Source organism: Nyctereutes procyonoides, unplaced genomic scaffold (genome assembly GCF_905146905.1).
Source record: "Nyctereutes procyonoides isolate TBG_1078 unplaced genomic scaffold, NYPRO_anot_genome, whole genome shotgun sequence".
NCBI lineage: Eukaryota > Metazoa > Chordata > Mammalia > Carnivora > Canidae > Nyctereutes > Nyctereutes procyonoides.
Window position 1 is genome coordinate 10,822,590 of NW_026575141.1, and position 22,699 is coordinate 10,845,288.

Consider the following 22,699-nt stretch of genomic DNA (forward strand, 5'->3'; position numbering starts at 1 on the left):
TAAAGTTAGTGCTCATGAAAAGTACAGTATATTTCAGGCGCCAAAGCCAACTACATCTTCAAATGCAAATATAAGTTTATAAAGATGACAATTTTTTCTAAATAACTTAAAACATTTAACAGAATCCAAGAGAACATGCCAGTGAGGTTTCTTAATTTTTTAAAATTCTTCTGAAGTTGAACCCAAAGACTACATGAAGTGAGAACAGCTGAGAAATCTTTGAAAGAAAAGACACAAGTATCTTATAGAATCCTATGATAAAATCCTGTGTACAATATTGGTAAAAAAAAAAAAAATCAACAGTACAGAAAGTAGTCCAAAAGAAAGCAATTATTTTTGAATATACATGTCATATATTACAAATACAATAATACATTAAGAAGCATACATATACCCACCAACACAATAGATGGTATAGAAAACAAACTAATGGAGAAAGGATGAATTATGAATTGTTCAAGATACTATTTGTGAAAACTGGTTATTTAGGAAATGAAGTCAGAGGTTTACCTTACATTAAGGATGGAATAAAATTCTAGAGGCATCAAACTCTAAGGAGTAAGTACACAGCATATTGTTAAACGCCAAAAAAAAATAAATAAAATAAAATAAAAAGGTAGATTACCAAACTACACAGAACATCCCCATTTTGTAAACATACCTGCATATTCATACAGAAATACATGCAAAGACACCTGATATATGTGATAGAAACAGGGTAGCCTGAAGGTTACAAGTGTGGATACTGGGGTAACAGCTGGGCCTCACAAGTAGTAACTCAGCCATCCTGGTAGTATGAAGACCAATCTCAGAGTCTGGAGGATGAATTAATTAATAAACAAAGTGTCTTAAAGTAGTACCTGGCTCTTGTTCTTATTTATTATTCCTCTTACAAATGCTAAGATGTTAGGAGTAGTGTGTTATTTGGTGGGATTCTGAGTATTTTTATTGCCTCATTTTTATAGATGCACACATACTGCATTTAATTTTCAAAAGATCAAATGTACAAAAAGGAATCAAAAAAAAACCTGAGCAAATAGTGTTAATATTTATCTGCTCTTTAGATAGGGAAGCACTTCCCTAGCATAACAAACCCAGATATGTTTAGGCATCTACTATTACTTTGGCTCAAGTTATTTCCTTGTATGCATTATTGATATGCCAAGGATATTACCAAATAGAAGTCAACATCAAACTTAAATTTCAAATGGCCAATTTTTCCCACTCTCAATTTTAGGATGTTAAACACCAAAGGCATTGTTTTATGTTTACACTGTTGCAATATTAGAAAAAGTTGCTAAATATGACAGATTAAGAAAGAATGTATCCTAGAACTGAAACACCAAGGATAAAGATTTATCTTCTTGCTGTTACATTAGGAATGTATATAACCTTGAGCAGTCATCCAGCTGCCCCTTAAATACACCACAGGAATATAGGCACAGTGTAGCAAACCAGAACTCATAGATGTGACCTAGACCATCAGTCTGTCCAAAACAGGAACCCTGCAACTTTCAAAGTACAAAGAAACAGTTCATGGCTCTAGAGATATAAAACACCTTCTTGAAAAAAAAAATTAAACACCTTCTTGGATGAACTCAATTCTGCATTCTTCTGCCTATTACCCACCAATCTTCATTTCATCCTCTAACATTATACCAATGCCTCTCATACTTGACTGCACATAATGCATTTGAAGCTCACTATCATGATTCCTTTGTCTCCTCAGAGCCAACCATCCTTAATTCCTTAAGTCAGTCCTCAAGTATTTGGACATACTTTCCAAATAGTTCATTTTCTAATTGGCACATCAAATCAACATCTCCATATGTCAATCAACATCCCTCTTCAAATATTTCACTTAGGTTGAATCACTAACCTAAGTTAAATGTCTACCTTCTATGAGCCAAGCACTCTACTCCTATTAATAGAACCTAAGACACATACCCCATCATTGCTTTTAGCAGCCACGTGACATCTGTGGCTTCAAAAGTACTTTTAAAGCAAGACTTCCTCATCCTGTGCTTGAACATCTAAATTGTTCAAACATCTAGAATCAAAAAGGAACAGTCCATATTTAACAATTATGTTTGCCCATCATTCTAGCCTTTCAAATCATCTTAAATCCCAATTTTGCTTTCCAACTCATTAGGCATCTTTCCCAGCTTTCTGACTTTACAAAATTTGGTTAAGCCTTCCCAAATCCAAACATCGATTAAATAGTAAAACAACAGTTCAGAGATTAGATACTAACACCAAAGGTACAGTAGGCCCCCCTATCCGTGGTTCTGTTACATCCAAAAGCGACAATTCCCCTCCTGATGTATAGTCAGAAGGTCAATAGTAGCCTAATGCTACATCATTCACTTCACTTCACCTGATCACATAGGCATTTTATCATCTTACATTATCACAAGAAGAAGAGTACAGTACAGTAAGATAGTCTGAGAGACCACTTTCACAAAACTTTCACTATAGTATATTGTTATAATTGTTGTATTTTATTATTGTTGTTAATCTTACTAAGTCTAATTTTTTTTTCAGATTTTACTTGAGAGAGAGAGAGAGGCTATGAAAGAGACTGCAAAAGGGGAGGAGGAGTGAGGGGGGAAGGTAGAAACAGACTCCCTGATGAGTAGGGAGCCCAACACAAAGCTCAAATCCAGGACCCCAGAATCAGGACCTAAGCAGCAGCAGACACTTAACTGACTGAGTGACCCAGGTGCCCTGAGCCTAATTTTTGACTTTAACTTTGTCACGGGAAGGTTTGTATAAGAAAAAACATAGTATATATAGGTTAGGGTTCAGTACTGTCTAGGGTTTCAAGCATCTACTGGGTATCTTGAGATGTATCCTTCGTGGATGAGGAGGATTAGCATTACACAAAAGACCTTCCTTCAGATTAGCATTCCTTAAATTAATAACCTTAGGGTACATTTGTTCAAACAGCCAACAATCTGCCTAATTATACCATCATTCAGCATATATTGCTGCTTCTTGGCCCAAGGATACATTTCAAATGCCTTACTGAACATCAAGAACCACCACTTCTCAGGCAGCCCCAGTGGTCCAGTGGTTTAGCGCCGCCTTCAGCCTGGGGTGTGATCCTGGAGACCGAGGATCAAGTCCCACATCAGGCTCCCTGCATGGAGCCTGCTTCTCCCTCTGCCTGTGTTCTGCCTCTCTGTGTGTGTGTGTGTCTGTCATGAATAAGTAAAATCTAAAAAACAAAAAAAAACAAAAAAACAAAAAAACAAACAAAAAAAACCTCTTTCATTCTCCAGATTTATTGGTCAGCTACCCTGAGCCAGTTTCTGTGCCTTCACTCTACCTGCTGCACCTTCTCAGGTTCATTCTCAATTGCTTCTCATTCTCCTGGCTTTTTTTTTTTTTTTATAAGATTTATTTGAGAGAGAGAGGGATCAAGGAGAAGGGGCAGAGGGAGAGGAAGAGAGAGAGAGAGAGAATCTAAATAGATCCCCTGAGTGCAGAGCCCAACAAGGAGCTTGATCCCTCAACCATAAGATCATAAACCAAGCTGAAATTAAGAGTTGGACACTTAACCCACAGAGTCACCCAAGTGCCCCACTCTGCTTTTTAAATGCTGGTGTTTCCCTGAGCCGTCTCCTCAGCACACTGCTGTTGCTGCATGCTCAGAATCCAGATGACCTCATCAACACCAAAGGTCTCAAGTACCTCTCCTGGGCTCCTGGCTCACAAGTTGTCTCTCTGTTGCACTCGCAGACATCCAGCTGTCTCTGGGAGAGCACTATTTGGATGTACCTGGGGCACTTTAAACTCAGGATGTCTATAATGAACTCATCCTCTTTCTCCCAGACACCCAGCCTCCTCCTCCTCCTAAATGTTCAATCTCAATGAAAGGCTGAGCATCTACCTAGTAGCCCAAGAGGAAAAACCCAGCAGTCACGGGAGATCGCAATGTATCATCATCCAGTGCCACCCTCCTCCCCCACTTCTGTCAGTTCCTTAGCTCTTCCTTTTCTCCCCATGGAGTCCCCTAACTGATCTTCTTGTCTCCGTTAAGATCCCTCTTTTATAGTCCTCCATTCACCAGCAGAATAATACTTCCAATTTGCTATCAGTGGCTCCCCATAGGTTTCCTGTCTTCCTCACAGCCTACTCATCTCTTGCCACTCCTACCTATGTGTCTTCACTCTAGCCCTTGAAGTGGTCATAGGCGTTCACTCCTCTGGGCTGTTACTCAGCCTATTTGCTTTGACTGAGATACACTGTCCTCTGTGCATCCGAGAATACACTTCTGGAAATCTTTCAAAACTCAGCTCAAACAGAACTTTTTGTGAGGCCAGGGCTCTTTAGTCTGATTTAGTTGCCCTTTCTCTGTCCTTCTGTTTAACCCTGTGCATGACCCCCGCAAAGCACTTAACCCATCTGCACTATAATCACAGACTTATGTATTACTAGTTTTCCAGTGAGAGAAACTCATAATATGAATGCATAAAATGCTAAATGAACAAGCATGTCAATGGCTATTGCAAATGAGTAACAGATAATGAATTAGGGCAGTCTTGAAATTTCAAACACAGAATCTTAGAACAAAAGACTGTCAATCCAAGCCCAAGAACTCTCAGTCACTTTGCAGTTGCTTCATTATTTTTGTCAGCCAAACAGATGATAGATTTCATTTACTGTAGGAATTTAATAAGGTACTATGTACCAAATGCCACTTTTAAAAATTAAGTTTAGGGGATCCCTGGGTGGCGCAGCAGTTTAGCGCCTGCCTTTGGCCCAGGGCGCGATCCTGGAGACCCAGGATCGAATCCCACGTCAGGCTCCCGGTGCATGGAGCCTGCTTCTCCCTCTGCCTGTGTCTCTGCCTCTCTCTCTCTCTCTCTGTGTGACTATCATAAATAAATTAAAAAAAAATTTAAAAAAAAATAAAAATTAAGTTTATTCCTATTTGATACATTAAGTATTTTCATATACATTTTTAAGGTCTAAATAATTATTTGAAAAAGAATAATAATTATTATTATTTGCTTTCTCTGGGTATTATCTCAAAACATGTAGACAGGCGGAAAAATATTTTCAATGTATATTGAATGTTATCCTTACTAAATGAAGAGCTCATATATGTAAGAAAGACATTAAGTGAAAACAGAAACTCCCCAAAAAGTGAAATATAAAAAGCTAAGTGATATGAAAAATATTGACCCTCAGTAACAATTAAAGAAATATAAACTACATCAGTGAGACGCATTTTCCACCATTAAATTAGTAACAAATAACAATTTTCAATGTTGGCCAGGATATAGTTCATAACCTTCGACCTAAGATTTCTACTACAAATAATCTAGCTTCCATAATAAGAAATTCAGACAAATGTTTTGTGTAATTATAACATTTTTAAATTACAATTAAAAACCTTAGTCTCGCAAAATTAAGTTTTTTCATTCAGCAAGCAAGCATTTATTATGTATTTACTATGTCAAGCATTGTTTGGGGTCAGGGGTAAAGCAGCTTATTTTGAAATAGAGAAAGAAAAAGGAAGGGAGAGAGAATATAGATTGTAGCCTGTCTTTATGGAGCTTGTAATTAATTGGGGGGGGGTCATAAAAACAAAACAAAACAAATAATTAGAATATATATTATAATGGATGCTGAAAAGTGCTATGGAGAAAAATAAAAGCAAAAAATAAGGATAGAAAGGAAGAGGGTGCTATTTTCAACAGGTGCCCAGAAAAGGCCTTACAGAGAAGATGACAGCTGAGCAGAAACCAGAAGCAGACAAGGGAGAAAGCGAAGCAAACACCTGAGTGAAGGAAGGTCCAAGAAGAGCAAAGAGGTGGCTCCTGAGAAAGGCTCACACAACACATTCCAGAAAGAGCAAGGAGACTCAGGAGGCTGAGGCCGAGTGAAGAATGGAGAGAGTAGTAAGAAACAGCCTTTCTTAAGCCTCGTTAGAGGCTTAATAGAGGCTGGATCATATTGGGTCCTGTCAGCCGCCATTGGTGCTTTGGTTGTGAATGAAACCTTACAAGAGCTTTGAGCAATAGAATAATGCTGTTTTGAATTGTTTTTATGTGATCTCTTACTGCTCTGTTGAGATCAAACTAAAGAAGATGTAGATGGGAAGTTACAATTCAGGCAAGAGAAGATGGTGGTGTGGTCGAGAAGGTGAAAATTTCTGACCACATCTATTTTGTGGCAGAGACAATAGGGTTTACTGATAGACTGGATATACGATGTGGGAGAAAAAGAACTCTGTGGAGACTCCAAAGTTTTAGGCCTGAGCAACTGGAAGGGAAGAATTCTCATCAAAGGAAATGAGGAAGGAGTAGGTTTGGAGCAATGACAGGAGCTCAGTTAGACATGTCAGCTAGACTTGGAGGTAACTATCCAAGTCAAGACACCAAGCTTTGCTTCCTGGGAATCCAGGGAAAGCTCTGTGCAGGAGATATGAGTCTGAGAGCTATCCACATGGAGATGGTATTTAAAGCCTAGAAACCAGATGATATCACCAAGAGCATGAGGATGACAAAAAAGATAAAAGGGCCAAGGATAAAGGCCTGAAAAGCTCCAGTGTAAAGAAGTCAAGCAGATGAGACAGAACTATGAATGTCAGAGAAGAATCACAGTGAAGCATGAGAAAAGCCACTTGGAAGCCAAATCCAAGTCTCAGCAGCGACAGAGCGATCAGGTCGAGTTTCTGACAAGGCAAGTAAAGATGAGGAGTAACAGCTGGATTTGGTGAAGAAGAGGTCATTGTTGACCTAGAAGAGTGATTTTCGGTGAAATGGTGAAGTAAATGACTTGTAAGTGAATGAAGGCAGACATTCAAATGAAGCAATATTTTGCAATATACCATGTTAAAATATTTTATCACTATTATGGAAATATTTACAAAAAAGTGTTATTGCCATGGGAAAATGGTTACAAGACAGGAAGAGATATACTATGGGCTCACTTGTGTGGTTTTGAAAAAGAAAACATGTAAGTAGAAAATGACCCCAAGTGGAAGAACTAGAGCTGACTTTTTTAATACTTCCTTTTATTTTTTAAAATGTTCACAATGCACAACTTGCATAATTAGGAAAAATGCTCCTGCAAAAATACTTTCCTCTCCACTTTCCAACCTTTCACACTTCCATCCATCCCCTCAGAAACACTGTTCTTAACTTAGACAAGCATAGTAACTACTACCTGGCATTGCATTAAAATTTGCAAAGTATCTTCAAATGCACCAGATTCTCCCAGTAACCCTAATATGGATAAGGCAGGAGTTACCATCTTCATTTTCAGAAAATGACTCAAAGAGGTTGATTTGCCCATGGTGGCAGAGCTCAGGTGTGAATTAATTTTTGATGGCCCTTGATACATCTACTGTAACAAGAAGACATTTTGCAGTTGGAGCAAAAGATATATGCAACAATCTCCTCCCCATAAGTAGCAATTATTGGGAGACATTTACCAAGAAGGCTGACCATACTTTTTTAATATTACCATTTTTCTATTCCAATGTCTATTTCAGAGAAAAACATTCATTAATTTTCATGAGTGGATGGTTTTTCCATCAGGCGTTAGGCTCCTAGAGAGGGATGACGATGTCCTCTGCATCCTGTATTATTAGCAGCAACTGGCCTCCTTTGGAGTGTATAGAAGATAAAGAAATGCTTGCTGATACACTTGATGGTAATGGGAGGAGCTCATGCTCTATTTGATGTGATTACTGTAGGAGTTTCTAAAATGCCTTGCAGAAAAAGCAAGTCAGCTTCAGTTGCAGCTGAAGGAGCTTTAACAACGAGATCCCTGGGTTTCAGGCAACTTAACTGTATTCCTCACCTTATACCTAGGACACTGGTTCCCCTACTTCAGGGTACAGCATAATCCCCTGGGGAGATGGTTGTAACAGACTGCGGTGCAAAGCCCAAGAAATCCCATTTCTAACAAGTTCCCAGGTAATTTTAACACTGCTAGTCCTAGGATCACATTTTGAGAACCAAGGACTTAGAAGAAAAAAAACTATAAAAGTGAAGATTTGAATAAGCAATAAGTAGTATCCTGAATTCCACAGCTATAAACTGAGTTGAGAGTAAACTTCAATATATCCTGATCACTGGGTTTTTATTTCAGAGTCTTAAATTTGGTATAACTGACAGAAGATGTCAATTACGATTAAATGTACTACAAAGATCAATTTCTTTTTACAATGGAAAAGGTGGAAGCCACCCACACTACTTTATTTTCGAGGCAGTGATTAGTGCTGCCAGAAAAGAGGACCTACGTCTTACTCATCTTTAAAACCTTCAAGTGTCTTACACATAAAGATACCTAATCACTGTTTGCTGAGTAAGATGATGAAATCCTGCCCTCAGTGAGCTTATCATGTACTTTGAGGGGAAAAGAGGAGGGTGTTCAGAGCCTCTAGTACAGGTATGGACCTTTGCAGGACTTAGAAAAAGGTGCCCCTTCTGGACCTATGAAACGGGTATAGGTACCCCTTCCTGCAGAGGGATACAGAGCTGTACCAGGACAGCTGGCTGGCCACACACACAGTGGATGGATTCTAGCTCTCTCCTGACTCCACTGTTGGGTGCCCTTCTACAGGGCACAACTCACCCATCCATACAGGGTGGTCCTGCATGTGCAAAACATTTGTACAACAGCATACACATGCAGAGGGTAACCAATGGGCTGTAATTAGAATTCAGAGAAAAGATCCTTTGTCTTTAGCAGTTAAAGGGTTGGGGGGTTAAAAGAAGGATACAGAAACTGATCCCCACCAGGAGGCTTCCTTTGTCTGAGATGTTCTGTAATCACCAAGCATAACCTTCATCCAAAATCCTACTCATCCTTTAGGTCCTAACCTAAACGTCTTTTTTTAGGGAATATCCTTTTCCCCAGACTAGAATGGCTATACACTCCCACTGCACACAGCAACTTCCCACCCTATCACTATGGCAAACATGCTTATATGGTGGGTGGTATTTTGATTCTGCCCCGAAGAGATTATAAACCACAATGCAGGCAGGGCCATATGCTTTGTTCATTGTTCTACCGCCAGTACCTGGTACTTAAGTACACAATAAATATGGGTTTAATACTGAAACAGTACACATAATTTAGATTAAGAAATGTGAAAAGGGACAAGAATTACCCATGGTTTCTTCACGGGGAAGGAAAAGACAACCAAAACTTGACTGGTGTTTTCTGACAATAAAGAATTATTATAAGATCCAAGACACTTCTGAAGAATATACTATGATAGGAAAATGTGCCACTCTATACTATGCTCTGCTATTTCCATCCCTTGTGCTAAAATATGACACTTCACAGAACTGTCAACTCTTAGTTTTACATTGTAAATATTGATGGTGTGAATACTTGTTCACATTTGCCTAAAACATGAGAAACGGTTCTGAGCACAAGAACTTGAAATGGAAAATCACCTCCCCAAGCCTAACAGGCAAGATTAATTATCTTAACTGCTTGAAAACAGAGGCTGAGTCCTAACCCCTTTCTAGACAGTGTGACTTTAGAATCCCCGACACCCTAACCCATAGCTCATGACCTTCAGAGGCTGCCTGCTGAAGGACACGTCTCAACTGTTGCTCTCCAAGTCTGAAACAGAAGATATGGCCATTTGCAACTCTTCTGATTTACGTGGACTTGGAAGACTCAGTCTCTTACCTACATTATATAACCTACAAAGGCTATATAATAAAATTCTACTCTATCACCCCTGCCTCACCTCCCAGTTAATACTGAAGCCATCCCACCATTTCACAGGAATCACCCTGGCATTGAGTACCAGAAACCCAAAGGTCAAATTCAATCTTCTCTTTTCGGTCCTCATATTATTTGAGTTTCCTTGGTCAAATGACACCAGAACCATCTCTTTTTTTTTTTTTTTTTTTTTTTCCTTCAAAGGCTTTTCTCACCTTCCTCGCAATCTGTACTGTCCGTTTCCCTTACTCTGGCATTACTTACGTGTCTCCTTTGCCAATGCCTCCATTTCTGCCACCTTTAATGTTGGTAAAACCCAAGTCTTACCTTTTGCCCTCTGTTCTCACTCCCTGAATGATCACATCCAATAAAGCAGTCTCAACCATGCCTTTTATTCAAGTGATTTCTCTTATCAGCCCAGACCAGGCCCCTGAGCCACATGGCATGATACCCAACTTCCTACTGAGCAACTCTACTTAAAGTCAACCTCTCCAGGGGTACCTGGGTGGCTCGGTGGTTGAGCATCTGTTTTTGACTCAGGGCATTGTCCCAGGGTCCCAGGATCAAGTCCCGTATCAGGCTCCTATAGGGAGCCTGCTTCTCTCTCTCTGCCTATGTCTCTGCCTCTCTCTGTGTGTCTCTCATGAATAATTTTTTTGTTTTTTTAAAGTCAACCTCTCCAGAACCAAGCTATTCATCTTGTCTTCCTCACAGCAGTCAGAGGTACCATCTTCTCATCAAGCCAGGACCTTTCATTCCCTCACCCTCCACATCCAATCCCTGGAAATTCTACCTTCCAACAGCATGCCCCCTTTGCCGTCTTCATTGCTACTCCTTAACTGAGACCTGTCATCCTTTACTTGGACCACTGCAATTGCTCCTAGTAGGTCTCACCTCTTTCAGTCTCCTACCACACTAATATGAATTCCATATTGGTGCCAAACTAAAGCATGTTTTGTTGCTCCTGATCTTTACATTTTTCCACTGCTCCTCATCATCTACCAAATGAGGGCCAGCTTCTTAGTATGACATAGGGCCCCCCTAGGATCAAGCCTCCTCTGCTTGCCTCGCAGACCCATCTCATTAAGTTCTCCATAGCATGCTGCATACCAGCTACAACCTATTGTAACACAAGACAGTTTTGTCTTTCTGCCCTTTTTCAAACTGTGGGATTTTTTTAAAAGATTTTATTTATTTATTCATGAGAGACACAGAGAGAGAGCCAAAAACATAGGCAAGGGGAGAAGCAGACTCCCTGTGGAGAGTCCAATGAGGGACTAGATCCCTGGACCCTGGGATCTCAACCTGAACCAAAGGCAGATGCTCAACCATTGGAACTACTCAGGTGCCCCTTCAATCTACACCAGAAATGTCCTCTGAGCCCACACTCACATCTCATCCCTACCTGCTTGGCAAATACCTCCTCATTTTTTCAGATCTCACTCACCTCTTCTACAGGGCCTTTTCTGATCTAACTAGATGTGACCCCTTCTTTCTTCTCTCATGACCCCAAATCACTTCACTGCTTTGTTTACATTTCTGTCTCATCCTTACCCAATTAAATTTTATTTTTCTAATTTGTAATTTCCCATCATCTGACATGTTGCCTGGCACATAGCGTAAGCTCAATAAATGCCTAAGGAATAAAAACTGTTTGCAAAAAGTCATCATTCTCAAGACTCAGAGACCAGTAGAATTGTATTATGCAGGATTTTAGAGCAGTGAACTAAGAATCAAGCTAATCTGTGATTTAATTTTCCAAATTTAAATAATGCATACATAATCCACTTAGTTCTTTTTACTCTCATGCACTGTATCTCCTAATACTCTTACTCCATCTCTGAATCATCTGTTGGCCCTTATCATTATTATTATTATTATTTTTTGCCTCTGGCAGTCCCATTAAGTCCGATTATTCAATGAGTCAAAAATTCCATTCCATTCCATTCTTGGATAAACCTATCTTCTGAACCTCTGAAATCTCCCCATAGACCCTTCCTGAAATATAAGGACCCAGGTCTACTAATCCAGCAATAATCAACTTTCACATTTCCATGGATATTTTTCCTTTAATTTATGTTAATCTCATCCTCCTAATAGAAATAGGTAGGTCTGTTTTTATAACTATCATTTTACAAGCAAAAAAACTGGTGCCAAGAAACCCAGAGGATGCTTATCCTTCATAAGTTTCCCCATGCACAGCCTGAGAAATTAATTCTGCACTTTCTGACATCCAGTCTTCGTATTTTTTTTTCTTTCAACACCATTTATGAAAGTCACATCCTCTTGTCCTTCCCCTGCAGGCACACTGACTTTATTTTTTTTTTATTTCTGTCTCTAAAACTATAGCTTTCCTGTATGCGCTTGGGCTTCCACCCTGCTGATCTGATTACCAGCTGAGCATTCATTCCAAAGTCATCATTTTTCTCCCCTTTTCAGCTCTGTAATCCCATGATTTGACAAAGGAAGCTGTACTTGGTGAGTTTCACCTCAGAGTCCCATCCTCTGCAAAAACCTAAGTGAAATGTCACCCACAACCCAATTGTCTTTTTTTTTTTTTTCCTGAACTCTGTCAATTAAAACTTGATTGGTCCCAGGCCAATATCCTGGGTCTCTTTTTTGTCTTCCCTTGCTTTCCTCTAAAACCAAGCAAGGAAAATCAGTCTACAGAACTTAATCATGTCTACTTTTATAAAAATCACTGGTGAGGGTGAGACTCAAACCACAGGAGGACAGTGACTTTTAAAATCACAGACTTTTCCATCCTTTTCAACATTCTCTCTCATTATGAAGAGCTGGTCTTAGTTTCCAGCTTCTGATCCTCACTGCACCCTCTCACTCTGCTCCCAGCACATAGTTTTCTGTTCTACTGTGTGACATTCGCCTCCTTTTCTATTACTCAATAGTAGAAAGGGATAAACAGGTAAGAGCGAACACAAAACAGTTACTTTATGACTTTGTTCACCAGAATTAGCCCACCATTCCACAACTCTACCTCAGAGGACGCCTCCTCCCTACCTCCCAGCACAAACAGACCCTAACCCTCAGAGCATGAACAGCACCTGCTTTTCTCCCTTTCCTCTTAAAAGCAATGTCAGAAAGAAACAATAATCAGTTCCATAAAACTGTCTCGGCTAGTTAGACCAGATGCCCAAAAGCGGAGTCAGCCCCTGTAAGACTGGTTGGCCTCTCCTATTTCCAAAGGAACCTCTCACTCTCAGACATCTCACAAATGTTGTCAGACACCAAGAAGAATATCAATGCATCTGTGCATCACCATTTCTAAAATCACAAGCCACAGGCAAGCTCAATACTAGCCTCCTATATGAGTCATGCATTTCTGCTTTTTATGGGGGGAGGGGGGAATTCAAAAGAGATCTCAAGGAACTGAGTCAGTGTAATTTCTAAGTCAGTGCAACAAAGAGCTGGGATGAATTGAAGAGAGCCTTCCTGAACTTTCTGTCATCTTCCTGCCTCTCGTTTCAGCATTTCTTTGTCAGCTGCAGGCTCTTACTCTGTTCTTTCTAGGTGTACATGTGTGGTCCATGTGATCATCTCAGTGATCAGCCTAGTTGTAATGAGCAAAAAGCATCCCTCCTCTGGCCTTAACTTTCACCCTAACATTTCAAGTAGATTCTTCATTATTAAGAATCAGTGTCGCAAAGAGCTTAAGACATTTCATTTCAAAAAAAAAAAAAAAAAAAACAAAGGTACGTTGTGCATTTTGAGGCCAGGGGCTGGAGGCTAGGCTTCAGGTTTGTCCTGTTAGAACTGTTCGATCTGAGGATGTCCAAGAAGCAGCTTTCTGTGGAAATCTGGAAGAATGGATCCTTCCCGGGTGATAGGTGAAGTTGAAGAGCACAGATTAAACTACCAATTATATTGATAAACTCTGAAGTTAAACATAGCTGTTTGTCGAGAGCTTGCTTGCCCTGATTTCCCCGAATGCAACATTCCTGTGTGCTCCCGCATATGCCTTTGATTTGATTCACTCTCATTTCAGTCTATCCTGGGACTCGTATTATGGGAGAGAAAGATGAAATTCTGAGGATGATGGACGAGGTCCAGAACACAGATACTCTATAATTCAAGCCTGGGTAAAATTCAAAAGTTACAGCACCACACACAACGCAACAGGGTCTGGCCTGTCTTCCCAGAGGGGTTATTGGCTAACCTATTTTTGCTATACAAAAATTAAAATGAACCATGACCCTGATTCCTAGCAATCTTCCTAAAAACAGTATCCACTCCCCATATCCTGCCCAACATAATCACTCAAAGTAGGTCAGAAATGTTGCTTCCTTCCCCCTCATTGATTTTCATTAAGAGGCTGCACTTTCTGGAACACTGATAGGAAAGACACGCACCCACTACAAGTACCAATGACACCCCCTGTACATTTTTGGCACATTAAGTCCAGTTCCCCTAAAAGCAGGAGAAAATCTCATCACTCGTAATTTATTCTTTTTGGCTGTTAATCAGCAATAATCTCCAAGTACAAGATAAACAGTGGCCATGCTTCAGCCAGATGAACACCTCCCAAGACGAGCATGTTGACTCTGTCTTTTCTGATTTTCTAGATAACCAACCCGCCTCTTTCCTAAGTACACACTCCTATTCTCCCTAATTCATAACCACATTGTGCCAGGCGGACGCCAAGTGATGCCACACGCCGGCGAGCAAGTCCCCGGGGCCTCATCAGGCAGCCGAGCGCGGGCGACTGGCAAGAAGGGGTCTGCAGAGACCTACGGGGTCTAGGGGAAGGGAAGGCGGTGGAGTCACCAGGAAGGGGGCGCGGGGGGCGCGGGGGGCGCGGGGGGCGCGGGGGGGCGCGAAACCCTCCCGTGACAACATGCGGCCCCCTGAAGCAGCGGTGAAGAGATGGGTCTCCAAACCCCCCAGCGGGGCTCCCCAGGCTCCTCGCCGCCCCACTCGCTGAAATCTCCCCCAAGGCGCGGGTCCTGAAGCCTGGCACTCGGAAGGGGGCGCCGCAAAGTCCTTCGGAGCCTCCGAACGCGAGCGCGAACAGAAAAGCATCCCCCGAAAGACAGCGAAGCCACACGCCCCCTCTCGGCCGGCGCCCCGGGCGGGCAACTTCACCCCCCGGCGAACCTCCCCGAGCTCGGGAAGGCAGGAGGGGCGGCGCGGAGGGCCACACGCCGGCCTCGCCCCCCCGCCCGCCCCCGCCCCCCCCCCCCGCGAGCTCCAGGTAGAGGACCAGGTGCGGCTCACCTCCAGGCAGGGAGGAAGCGGGCGGCCGGGGGAGGGCAGGTCCCCCGCCCAGGCCGCCCGGCAGCCGGCGAGCGCCCAGCAGCAAACCCAGGCGGCGCTCCAGGGCGGCGCGAGCCCGGCGCGGGCAGCCCCCGCCCGCCGCCCCCGGCCCCCGCGCCGCGCCGGCCCCCGGGCGAGGAGCCGCATCTCCGAGCCGCCGCTGTCCCGGGTGGGGCGCGCTCGGCCGCCCGCTCGCTCGCCCCCTCCCGTCCGCCGCGGAAGCTCCGCTGCGCTCGCGGCCCGGCAGCCGGCGCCGGTGCTCCCGTCACGCCGGAGGGAGGGACCGCGGGGCGCGGGCGCGGGCGCGGCGCGGGGGCGGGACGCGGGGCGGGGACGCGGGGGCCCGGGCCCGGGCGCAGGTGGCGGGGGCGGGGGCGGGGGCGGGGGCTGCGGCCCGGCGCAGCCAGGCGCGAGGGGTCCCCAGGCCGCCGGCAGGGGCGCTCCGGGCCGAGCCAGGGCGAGACCCAGGGCCGCGGACTGTGGTCTCCCCGGCGGCGGGTCCCTTCGAGCCCCCGCGCCCGCGCCCGCCCCGCGCACGCACACGGACGCGCCCCGGGAGCGGCCCCTGCCGAGGACCGCAGCGAGCCGCGCTCCGCCAGCCGGGGGTGACCGGGCTTCGTGCGAGACGAGGCGGCACGGAGGAAAGGGCCAGGAGGTAGCAATGCAGTTGATGACTCAGTGTCCTCACCTGTGTCACGAAGCCAGCGACCATACCCACCCCCGGGGTTGTCAGGGTCGGATCACCTGCTGCACAGAAAGCCCCCGGGGGAGGGCCTGGCCTGCGGCAGCCGCGACAGACAGCCGTTGGGATAATAGTGACCGCAAGTACCGCTGCTGGCGGTGTCATTTCTTGGGGAAAACGTGCAGCCTTGGGCAAGGAAGCTCTTTTGTTTCTGGAGGAAGCAGTTCTTCCTCTATGCACAATTCCTGGGGTACTCTTCCTATTTTCTTTCATTGAAAATATGCTGAGCGGGGGGGGGGGGGGGGCACTCCTGGTGAACAAAATGGACCTGATGCCTTCCTCAGCTTGGGGGATCTCAAAGGTCCCTTCTGGCTCCATAATTCTGTGATCACTTGAATTATCCTATTGTTCAAAAGAAGACCCAAGTTTCGGATAATTGAGTACCCGAAGAAATGTACCTGGCAGACTCATAAATTGACCTGAATGTATCTGTGTCTCTATTTTTTTTTTAATAAACATTTCCACATGGACTGTGAAACTCTCTCCTCTCTCTCTCTCTCTCTCGTTCTGATTATAATACTGTATGTTTATTGTAAACATTTTGGAAAATACTTAAAAGCATCAGGAAGAGTGTAAAAATTACTAGGGATCCCATCAATGAGACATGACACCATTAATGGTGTTAGCATCCTGAAGAATTTCCTTCTTGGTCTGTCAGCTGCCTGTGTACTATAAAACTAGAATTATAACTTGTAACCTGCTTCTGTTTTTCCCTTAACAACATGAATATTTTCTTAAGTCACTGAAGTCTCTGACAACACAGCTTTAATAATTGTCTAATAATATCTATGCTTTGGAGATACATAATTTACCATTGGATATTGTTTCTCAGGAATTTGATGTTATAAGTAATTCTAGGATGACTGCCTTTTATATATAATCTGTTCACACTTCTAGTTTTCTATGATGCCTTTCTAGACTTGAAATCACTGGGTAGCACTGTATGTGTATTTTTAGTTTTTGATGAATAGCACACAAATTCCCTCCAAAAATTTTATATCAGTTGTTTCCAGCTGTTTGAGCATTTATTTAACACCATTCTAGATTTAATAATGCTTTATTTTTTTAAAGAATATTTTATTTATTTATTTATTTATTCATGAGAGACACAGAGAGAGAGGGAGAGAGGCAGAGACACAGGCAGAGGGAGAAGCAGGCTCCATGCAGGGAGCCCGACGTGGGACTCGATCCCAGAACTCCAGGATCAGCCCTGAGCGGGAAGGCAGACGCTCAACAGCTGAGTCACCCAGGTGTCCCTTAATAATGCTTTAGATGTTTGCCAGTTTGGCAAAAAAAGGGAAATGCTATCTTATTAATATTTTTAAATGTATTTTTACGATTGGTGACTGAATAATTTTTCATATATATTTACTGGCTATGTATTTCCTTCTCTTGTCAGTGTGTGAATTTTCCACTGGTACTCTGGCCATTTTTCTATTAAAGCTCCATCTTCTTTTTTTTTTTTTTTTTGACTGGTTTGTAAGCAATCTTTTAGGTTTTATGTACTACACATTGTTTACCATATATGTCACAAATACATTTCTGAGTTTGTAGTCTTTTAATTTTGTTTTAGGGTGCCCTTTTTTGCAGACTGTCATTTTTATGGACTCAAATGTAACATTTCCTTTTGTGATTTCTTCCTTTGTTTTATCCTTAGAGCTACCTGTGCATCTACAGTTCCTGTAAATGCCTATAATTTCTTATTTAGTTATATTTTCTGTTTACAAATTTTTTATTCTTTAATGCATCCAAAATGTATGAGTCATATCATATTATTTTTTCATAATATAATGAGCAAGACTTAACAACATGGCTAATGGACAGTTTTTTTCCTTGTAAAAATAAAGATTGTCCAATTCAGTGCACATAGGTTAAATGACATTTACAGATTTTCCCAAGTGAGACATCTTGTCACTCTCAATAAATAACTTTTCTACTAACAATGAAGTCACAGAAAGAGAAATTTAAAAATAATACCATTTATAGGGCACTGGTTCAGAGTCTGCCTCTTGATTTTGGCTTAGGTCATGATCTCAGAGTTGTGAGATTAAGCCTCACTTTGGGCTCCAAACTCAGTGAGGAGTTTGCTTGAGATTCTCTCTCATGCTCTGCCCCTTGCCCACTTGCCTGTGTGCTCTCTCTCTATCTCTATCTCTCTTTCTCAGTAAATAAATAAATAAGTAAATAAATAAATAAATAAAATACTTTTTAAAGTAAAATAAAAAAATTATACCTTTTACTATTGCACCACAAAAAGAAGAAAATACTAAGGAATAAACTTAAACAAGGAGGTGAAAGACGTGTACTCTGAAAACTATAAAACATTGATGAAGGAAATTGAAGATGACACAAACAAATGGAAAGATACCTATGCTCATGGACTGGAAGAATTAATATTATCAAAATGTCCATATATACAAAGTAATCTACAGATTCAATGCAATCCCTATCCAAATACCAATAGCATTTTTCACAGAACTAGAACAAATAATACTAAAATTTGTATGGAACCACCGAGGACACCAAATAGCCAAAGCAATTCTGAGAAAGATGAACAAAACTGGAGGTATCACAATTCAAGATTTCAAGATATACTGCAAAGTTGTAGTAATCAAAATAGTATGGTACTGGCACAAAAATAGATACAAAGATCAATGGATCAGAGTGAGATCTTAGAAATAAATCCGCATTTATATGGTCAATTAATCTACAACAAAGGAGGTAAGAATATACAATGTGGAAAAGAGTCTTTTCAATAGATGAGGCTGGTAAAAGTGGACAACTATGTGTAAAAGAATGAAACTAAACTACTTTCTATCATCATACACAAAAATAAACTCCAGATGGATTAAAGACCTAAATGTGAGATCTGAAACCACAGAAATCCTAGAACACAGGCAGTAGCTCCTCTGACATTAGCCATAGCAACAGTTTTCTAGATATATCTCCTAAGATGAGGAAACAAAAGCAAACAGAAACTATTGGGACTACAACAAAATTAAAAGCTTTTGCACAGCAAAAGAAACCATCAAGGAAAAAAGAAAACAACCTACTGAATGAGAGAAGATATTTACAAACAATATATTCAATAAAGAGTTAATATCTAAAATCTATAAAGGACTTACACAACTCACACCCAAAAAACAAATAACCCAATTTAAAAAATGGGCAGAGAACCTTAAATAAACATTTTTCTCAAGGCACACAGATGGCCAACAGATACATGAAAAGATGTTCAACATCACTCATCATCAGGGAAATGCAAATCAAAACCACAATGAGATATCACTGCACACCTGATAGATTGACCAAAAATCAAGAAGAAAAGAAACAAAACTTTGGTGAGAATGTGAAGAAAAAGGAACCCTTGTGCACTATTGGTAGGAATGTAAATTGGTACAGCCACTGTGGAAAACAGTATAGAGGTTCCTCAAAAAATTAAAAGCAGAATTACCATCTGATCCAGCAATTCGACTACTAGGTATTGACCCAAAGAATATAAAAACACTAATTTGAAAAGATATATGCACCCCTATGTTTATTGCAGCATTACTTACCATAGCAAAAAAAATGGAAGACCTAAGTGTTCATCACTAGACAAAAGGCGAAAAAAAGAAAAGATGTGGAATATGCACATATATATATATATATGTATACTGGAATATTACATAGCCATAAAAATGATGAGATCATGCTTTTTGAGACAACATGCATGGCCTTAAAGAGTTTTGCCATGTAAAATAAGTCAGACTGAGAAAGACAAATACCGTATGATTCCACTTCTAGGTGGAATCTAAAAAAAAAAAAATGAACAAGCAAAAAGCAGAATCAGAACTATAAATATAAAGAACAAACTCTGATGGTTGGGCAAATTTGAGAAGGGGAGAGGGAAAATACAAGCCTCCAGTTATGGAATGAGTAAATCATGGGAATAAAAAGTAGAACGTAAGGAACAGATGATGATATTATATTAGCAATATAATGGGACAGATGGTAGCTACCTGGGTGGTTAACATAGAATAATGTATAAACTTGTCAAATCACTAAGTTGTACACCTGAAATTAATGTACAGTGTATGTCAACTATAGTCGCAAATAATAATTTTCTCATAGCAGTCTTACCTATAGAAAAGACCTTGACTTTAGGTAATTAAAAGCAGCATACAGACTGGCAAAGAAAGGAAAATTTCAAGAAAACTTTAGTTCCCTTGTCCCCGTTCTGGAATCTAACTCAGATTATTCAAATGGTTTGTGATGATCTCATCAATAATTTTACTTTTAAAAGTCTAGTTAAAAAAATAATATAAAATTCCTAATGAAATTTGAGGGAGGCGGTGTTTAATTGTGAAAGTTTAAATAGCTTAAAGTCACTAGGTGGTCATAAATTTTCCACTTTCATTTATGCAGTACTTACCTGAAAATTGAACCAAACTTTGCTAATCATCAAAAGTCATTGCTGTATCCAAATGATACTAAACATATAGATTTTTTTAAATTTTCTTTTTTAAGTTAGATCAGATGGTAGTGTAATAACTCCAAATTTTAGAGATTGTCTAGGTACACAAAGATTAGGAAAAAAATCTAAATCAATTCAAGCAATAAATTTTCTAAGAATCCATTTTAAACAGTCAAAATGAAAAAATTAATGAATTTTCTGTATTTAGTTAGCAAAGTGATAATAGTTTTGACAAATGTATGTTGTTTATTATACATTCAGGAGGACAGGTATTTCTGGAAACCAATCTGACAATATACATTAAGTGCCTTTAATACATTTATGCCAGAATCCAGTAATTTTTAGTTTCAGGACTTTAATTTATGGAACTAATAAGTAAGGAGTACAAAGTTCTGTACAAGAATACTCACCATTGTCTAATACAATTAAACATGAAACAGCCCACGTCTCCGGTAGAGGAATGGTTACATGAAATTATACTACTTCACATGGTAGAACTGTATAGATTTTGTAAACTATGTTTCCCAAAGTATAGTAAATGAGTCAAGGAAATGTTATCCTATAATGTTAATGTAAAAAACCAAGAAACAAACTTTAATAAACAATATATTCCCAGATATAGTGTGTAGGGCAGGAGGTAGTGTTTAAGTGTGCTTTGTAGAAGGAATATGACTAGAAATCAGTATGTTGGCAGTGATAATCTTTTAAATGTGGCATACAGATATTTTTCCTTTTATTTTTTACAGATTCATTTTCAATTTTTTCATAATTATCATAGGTTATTTTCACAATCATTATGAGTTATTAGACTGTTTGTGTTCTTTGATGCCTAACAGTCCTACCTCAAGAAATCATCAAAGATACATACAAAAATGTAAGGACAAAAGTGTGCACCAGTCTTATTTGTCAAAGAAAATAAATAAAACCTAAATATCTAATATAAGGGAAACAGTTAAGTAAACAATAATATTCAGTGGTATATCATCTCAACCCAAAGAATTGTTTAATGAAAAGTCTCTGACAGAGGGAAACGCCCTCAAGAGAATTTCAGTTAAATGGGAAAAGTCATGACACAAAATTTATATACAATCGATACATCCAATAAAATAAACATATAAAAAATGAACAGGAGGCTAATTTCAGGGGTGATTGCCTAGAGAACAAAGGAGACTGAGTTTGGGAAGGAGTATAAAAGGGACTTCACTTGCACCTTTATAGCTGAAGGGAAAGAAGGAGGGAAGGGAAAGAGAAGAAGGAAGTATCTGGAGCAAATATGACAAAATGTAACACTGTTTCATTGGTGTTGGGCGGCTATTCTTATAATGGCCAACATTTCTGGAGCACTTGATAGGTAGATACCAGCACTGCTCCAAAAGCTTTCAGAGCACTATTTCATTTAACCCTTAAAACAACCCTGTCTCATAGGTGATCTTACTGTCCTCATTTTACAGATAAGCAAATAAAGGCACAGGTGGCTCAGCAAGATGGAGGGTGAGATTTCAAACACAGGCAGTCCAATTCTAGGGCTCAAAAGGTTAGTTTGTTTTTGGTTTGTTTGTTTTTGGTTTGTTTGTTTTAACTTATTTTTTAAATTTAAATTCATTTAATTTAAAAGGTTAGTTAAAAGGTTAAAAGGTTAGTTTTTGGTTTGTTTTAATTTATTTTTTTTATTTAAATTCATTTAATTAACATATAATGTACTATTAGTTTCCGAGGTAGAGGTTAGTGATTCAACAGTCTTATATAATATCCAGGAGATTAGTTTTATTACCCTCTGTATTTTTCCATATTTTTTAAATACTTAAAAATTTAAATTACACATTGAATATGATCTTTACTAGTTTTTTTTAATCCATATTAAAAAGACTGAAAGGGATACACCAAATGATTCGCAACGATGTTTTCTGGAAATATGATCTGGGTGATTTTTTTTTTATTTCTCCATATTTTTTCAACACTTCTAATTTTTTTTTTACAGAAAATATCTATTGGTTTAAAACAAGATTTAAAACAAGAAAGCTGAAGTATATTAAAATAGAGTGTGATCCTTAAACTATTCTTCTATCATATCCTGCATTTTATGTATCAATTTGTCCACCATATTTTAGATAACTACTAGGGGAAGAAGAATGGGGGATTGGGAAGGATAAATAGAGAGGATTCAAAAAGGAACAAAAATGCTTATTCAAAAAATGGAAAATAGGTCATATGAAGAAAGGCTAAATTAGGGTGTCTTGATTTACTGTCTCTAAGTCCAGAAAGACTTTTACCAGTGGGATATATGTCCCTTGCTCTCCATTTCCTTCAAGCATCAAAACAAAACTATTTTTAGTAAAAGGAGAAAAGTTTTTCACTTGGGTATACAGTTATACCTTCCATGAGAAGTTGTGGAGATATTAAAAAAAGATTATGAAGTCAGACAAACCTGGATTTAAAGTCAAAACTCCATTGCTTGCTGGCTGTGTGATCTGGGGAACATTACTTACTCTCCCTTGGCTTCAATGTCTTCTCTGTAAATCAGAGTT

At 40.2% G+C, this 22,699-nt stretch overlaps 1 protein-coding gene across 1 annotated transcript in view; it reads right to left on the minus strand.

The window, feature by feature from the left end:
• The window catches only part of ELAPOR2 (endosome-lysosome associated apoptosis and autophagy regulator family member 2), a 169,944-nt gene extending 154,821 nt beyond the window's left edge, over window positions 1-15,123 (minus strand). The window contains exon 1 of the mRNA XM_055307279.1: window positions 14,938-15,123. Within this exon, the coding sequence (XP_055163254.1) occupies window positions 14,938-15,123 (186 nt within the window). The remainder of the gene's footprint in view (window positions 1-14,937) is intronic.
• Between the last annotated feature and the right edge of the window lie 7,576 nt (window positions 15,124-22,699).